The sequence below is a fragment of the Eptatretus burgeri genome, chromosome 10 (genome assembly GCF_056783735.1).
Source record: "Eptatretus burgeri isolate ZD-2024b chromosome 10, Ebu_testis_v1, whole genome shotgun sequence".
NCBI classification, from domain to species: Eukaryota; Metazoa; Chordata; class Myxini; order Myxiniformes; family Myxinidae; genus Eptatretus; species Eptatretus burgeri.
In genome coordinates this window covers 35,820,087-35,826,086 of record NC_140970.1, presented here as the reverse complement: position 1 = coordinate 35,826,086, position 6,000 = coordinate 35,820,087, and the positions used below count along the sequence as shown (strand labels likewise).

The window sequence follows — 6,000 nt, the reverse complement described above, 5'->3', positions numbered from 1 at the left end:
GTACTGGTTCCGATTTTCAAGAATAAGGGTGATGTGCAGAGCTGTGGAAATTACAGAGGGATAAAGTTGTTAAGCCACACCATGAAGTTGTGGGAAAGAGTAGTGGAAGCTCGGTTGAGAGGAGAGGTGATGATTTGTGAGCAGCAATATGGGTTTATGCCAGGAAAGAGCACCACTGATGTGATGTTTGCTTTGAGAATGTTGATGGAGAAGTATAGGGAAGGCCAGAAAGAGTTACATTGTGTGTTTGTGGATTTAGAGAAAGCTTATGATAGGGTGCCAAGAGAGGAGTTGTGGTATTGTATGAGGAAGTCGGGAGTGTTGGAGAAGTATGTGAGGATCATGCAGGATATGTATGAGGACAGTGTGACAGCGGTGAGGTGTGCGGTAGGAATGACGGACCGGTTTAAGGTTAAAGTGGGATTGCACCAAGGATCGACTCTGAGCCCTTTCCTGTTTGCAATGGTGATGGACAGGTTGACGGACGAGATCAGACTGGAGTCTCCATGGACCATGATGTTCGCGGATGACATCATGATCTGTAGGGAGAGTAGGGAGCAGGCTGAATCGAGCCTTGAGAGGTGGAGGTATGCACTGGAGAGAAGGGGAATGTTAGTCAGTAGGAGTAAGACGGAGTACATGTGCGTAAATGAGAGGGAGGGTGGTGGTATGGTGCAGTTGCAAGGAGTTGAGGTGGGGAAGGTGGATTGGTTTAAATACTTGGGATCAACTGTCCAAAGTAACGGAGAGTGTGGGAGAGAAGTGAAAAAGAGAGTGCAGGCAGGATGGAGTGGGTGGAGAAGAGTTGCAGGAGTGATTTGTGACAGAAGGGTAGCTGCAAGAGTGAAGGGGAAAGTATACAAGACGGTAGTGAGACCAGCTATGTTGTATGGTTTGGAGGCGGTGGCGCTAACAAAAAGACAGGAAGCAGAGCTGGAGGTGGCAGAGTTAAAGATGCTGCGATTCTCGTTGGGAGTGACGAGGATGGATAGGATAAGAAATGAGTGTATTGGAGGGACAGCGCAGGTAGGACGGTTTGGAGACAAAGTGAGAGAGGCGAGATTGAGATGGTTTGGACATGTGCACAGGAGGGAAACGGAGTATATCGGGAGAAGGATGTTGAAGATGGAGCCGCCAGGCAGGAGGAGAAGAGGAAGGCCAAGGAAGAGGTTCATGGATGCGGTGAGGGCGGACATGCGGGTGGTTGGAGTGTCAATGGAAGATGTGGAGGATAGAGCAAAATGGAGACAGTTGGTCCGCTGTGGCGACCCCTAGCGGGAGCAAGCCGAAAGAGGAAGAAGAATAATAATAATGATAATAATAAGAGGTTTTCCGATGAAGGAAGTCTCAACTCTTATAGCTATGTCATGTGACAATGGCACATGTTCCCTGGTATCATAACAGTGAAGGAGCGTATATTTCTCATTGCTATGTCTATTATATGTTGTTAAACGTCTGGTATATCTGAGAAATCCATGATATTAAATTGTTATGTTTGTTGATAAAATACCCTTAATTAAATTGTTCTCTGTTTAACAGTAGAGTGTAGATTGTGTCAATGTAGCCTGGGATGATGTTAATGGTTCAACAGGTCTTGTATAACATTGCAAGTTTGAGCTATTGCTGCTGACTACTTTGAAGAGAACAGACGGGGAGAATGTGTTGATGAGATGGATGTCTCGGTGTCGTTATCTCACTAACAGAACCCTTTGTCTGACTGTGGTGTGAGCTTAAAACACTGTGACACTGCCGCAACTGCTTGTGTTGATGGGGACACTGATAAATTATTAGATTTGCTTTAAGCAAATGTTTAGGTTTTAATGAAAATTTGTTTGTATTTTTTTTTCCCCTGCAATCTCCAGAAACCTCTTGTCAAACCAAGCACAATCGAGTCGAGTGAAAAGAGGCAATTGCAAAACATGCCAGAGCGTCGTGAAGGGGATCTGGTCTGTGGTGAGAGTAAAATAAATGAGACTACAACATTTGCTCAAAACAGCAACGACTCAGCACCAGGAGCAGGAAAATTGGACAAATTATTTGAAAATTCCAAGGAGAGCAGCAGCCTCCAAGCTTATCCAACGAGTTGTTTGGATCCACCAGAGATTATGAACAAGCCTGTGCTTGTCATCCAAGATGAAAATGATTCCTGGAAAACCTCTTTTTGTCCAGACATCATTCTTGGTCAAGGTGAGTCGAGGCCATTATTGTAACCGAAACGAATTGTGTAAAAAGACAAACTTGAATATTTCTCTCTAAAATGCATGAATCAAGATGCTGAAAATGGAACTGTCATTTGTAACTGTCATTCGATACTCGCCAAAACAGGGTTGGGGTTGCAATGTTTTACAATGATAATTAAATGTAGTTGCATTTTATTTTTTTCATTTGCTGCAACTCTGTACTGCTATGTTTTGAGCAAAATTCAACATTCCTCTTGTATTTTATAACATAAATTATGTTGGTGTTGGTTTTCATTCTAAGCTAAATGCTCTTTTCCCATTCCGGAATAGTACACCATCGAGTTTTTGCATCCATCGGCATGTTACGGCTTGTATAGTGTGAGTGAGCTGGCATTTCACTCTCGAAGGCAAGACATAGTTGCCTTTACAGAATTTCTTGAGAATTTCACTCAAATTGCTTTTGCCGCAACTCTTTAAGGACTAAGGGATACACATATAATATGTCCCTAACCTTCAAAGTGGTGTATCTCCGATATTTTCCCTGCAATTTTAGATAACTTCATGTTTGTACATTGGTAAACATTGACGCTAACTAACACTGGGTAAGAGCTTTTGGCGTTTCCATAATTTTTCTTTTTTGTTGTTGATGAGAAAAACTTGTATTTTTTTCATCATGCAAACTCTTTGAATTTCAATTTGTATTTCATATATAACACCTAAGTGGCTGAATACTTTTACAACCAGTGAATTTTGATTTGTACATGTTTTTTGTAGGTATTCTTGACATGTCTTACCAAAGTCTTACCTAACATGACATGTCTTACCTATAACCTTCAACTATAACAGTGTTCAGTTTGATCTCTTCAATTATGAATAAAAAAGTTCATTTGGAAAAATTGTTTCTGCATAATTTGTAATCCATCCAGATTTTCCCACCCAGATTTCTGTCAATGGCAAATCCTTCTGGATTTGGTGATGACCAACTTCCCCACCAATGTCTCATGCTCTTCCTCTGCTCCAATTGGTTCATTTCGTCACGTGCTTGTGAACGCCAACATCTCTATCCATTCTCAGAGGACAGCCTCAGCATCTGCGAGTCTGACATTTCACTCGGGAAAACTGGCAGGGACAGCAAGCAGCCATCACACGTCAGGACTCGTCTCCTATATCTACTTCCCCTGATATTTACTCAGCTTGGAAATTCTTCCCAGGCACCTGCTCTTCCTTATGCACAGGTTAATCCAATCTCAACTTCAGTTATGATACACATCCTCCCGCCCATGGTACACTAAATCCTGTTGCGAGGAAAACAACTTGTATTTTCTTCCTGGAAGGAAAACCCAACTGAAGGCAACCTCAGATCATTCCACAAAGCCTGCAAGAAGTGTGTGTCTACTCTCAGGAGACACAGAAAACTACATCTCTCCAACCTCAAGAAAAACTTACAAAATTGCCTTCCTCCTCTAAACCCTGGTGGCACTTTGTTAAGTCTTTCTCTTGAGTATGCTCCCCTTCCACCCCTTCCTCACTTCAAATGGCAACACAGCTGATGCCGCTCCTGAGAAGGTGGAGTGCCCCAATCCTGTGTTTGCTTCCACATCTTGTGTATCCATCCCCTTGCTGTCTGTACCAACCCTTCCCAGTCACACCCAACTGCTGCTCAACTCTGTGTCTTTTACATCTGAGCTGTCTGACCAAACTGAGCAACTGGGCAAGAAGGACCTGAGACAGGAAGGTGACTAAGAACCCAATGACTACTCTGACAGAACAGGGTTCCTTGGCTGCGATGGGAGAACCTGCCAGAAGAACAACAATTTCTGCAGCACTTCACAAATTAAGGCTTAATCAGAGAGTGGCGAGATGGAAGCCACTTTTGAGAATAAGGCACATGACTGCCTGGAGTTTACAAAAAGGTATGTGAACAACTCTGAGAGCATGAGGCAAAAGATTCTGTGGTCTGATGAGATGAAAATTGAACTCTCTGGCCTGAATGCAAAGCGCTACATCTGACGGAAACCGAACACAGCTCATCACCCATCAAACACCATCCCGACTGCGAAGCATGGTGGTGGGAGCATTATGCTATATTGATGCTTTTCAGCAGGAGACTTGTCAGGGTAGAGGGAACAATGAATTTACACAGCCACAGGCAAATCCTTGAGGAGAACCTGCTTCAGAGTGCAAAAACCTTAGACTGCAGCGAAGATTTACATTCCCACAGGACAATGACCCCAAGCATACAGCCAAAGCAACAGTGGAATGGCTTCAGAACAAGAACCACAAAGTCCTTGAGTGACCCAGCCAAAGCTCAGACTTAAATCCCATGGAGAATCTGTGGAAAGACTTGAAGATTGCTGTTCACCGACACTCCAAATCCAACTTGACAGAGCTTGATAAAATCTGTAAGGAATGGGAGAAAATCCCCAAATCCAGATATGCAAAGCTGATAGACTCGAAGCTGTAATCACTGCCAAAGGCACATCTTCAAAGTATTGCCTAAGGGGGTTGAATAGTCATGTAAATTATATATTTGTTTCATTAATTTTCAATGAATTTGTAAAAAAAAAAATTCTAAAAGCATGTTTTCACTTTATCATGATGGGGTATTTTGTGTAGATCGGTGACAAAATAAATCTCAATTTAATCCATTTTAAATTCAGGCTGCAACAAAATGTGAAAAAGTCAAGGGATATACTTTCTCAAGGCACTGTAGAGGTAGAGCAAGAATGGCACAACAGGATTTTAAAATAAACATAGGGGCAATACCCATGGGCGCTCACCTTATCGTGGCTGGATAAGATAACCAGGGAACCACGGGTAGGCATGGATTACCCACAAAATATGTAACGGAGAAGAAAGTAAATACCCATGGATTTTTTTTGTTTAATGCCGTGAGCAAACTTTGGTGTCTCACGGGTGATGAGGGTTATGGTCAAGTTTCATCGAAATTATGTGTGTAGTTTCGTAGAAGAAAGCAAATACATAATTTGAGGGGAAACCCTCCCCTCCCCACCTCCGCTGTAAACCCCCTTAGACACTGTTTTTTTGTTTTGCTTTGTTTTTAATGATGTGTACAAACTTTGGTACATCATGTGACGAAGGTAGTAGTCAAGTTTCATCGAAATTGTGTGTAGTTTCTGAGAAGAAAGCAAACACATATTTTGGAGGGCAACCCCCATAAGACCCCCTTTGGGCCGATTTTAAAAATAAATAAATATATTTTTTATTTTAATTTTATGTTGTTTTTTTTTTGATGCCATGAACAAACTTTGGTACATACACGGTGATGAATATTCATCAAAATTTTATTTGTAGTTTCAGAGAAGTTGCAAGTATTTGTGGACAGACAGACTGATGGACAGACGATGCGCCATCCCATAAGCTCCCCAGAACTATCTTCCAGGTGAGCTAACAAGGGCACTGATGGCATTTTGACCCATCACTGCAGCAGGATCAAGGTACAGAAAACCTGATGAAGAGGAATTAAAGTAAGACAGGAGAGGAGTTGAGGCTACGGTCTCTCGGTACCTTTGCACACTTGCCCGAATACGCTACCAATACGTTTGGGGGGAATGCTCCATGGTGTGGTACCCCCTTGACAGCTGGTGTGTCGTCTCTTGCTTCGGGCAGCTCACGTCGAGACTGTGGGCGTGAAGGAGGGGCTTCAGTTTGGAGGGTGGAGTCCAGAGCTAGTGTACGGAGTGGTAGGCGGGACCAGGTGGGTGGGTGGAGTCAGCGTCATGTGGGCAGAGAAGAGGAGGAGGAGGAGTTCAGTGATGACAGAAGGCGGAGTCGAGGTGACGACGACAGAGGCGGAGTC

The 6,000-nt window shown here is 43.2% G+C and overlaps 1 protein-coding gene across 4 annotated transcripts in view; it reads left to right on the top strand.

The window, feature by feature from the left end:
• LOC147018313 (uncharacterized) overlaps window positions 1-6,000 on the top strand; it is a 138,862-nt gene that overhangs the window by 50,155 nt on the left and 82,707 nt on the right. For all 4 annotated transcript variants that reach the window (XM_085897855.1, XM_085897856.1, XM_085897853.1 and 1 more), the window contains one exon: window positions 1,863-2,187. In XM_085897855.1, the coding sequence (XP_085753981.1) occupies window positions 1,863-2,187 (325 nt within the window). The remainder of the gene's footprint in view (window positions 1-1,862; window positions 2,188-6,000) is intronic.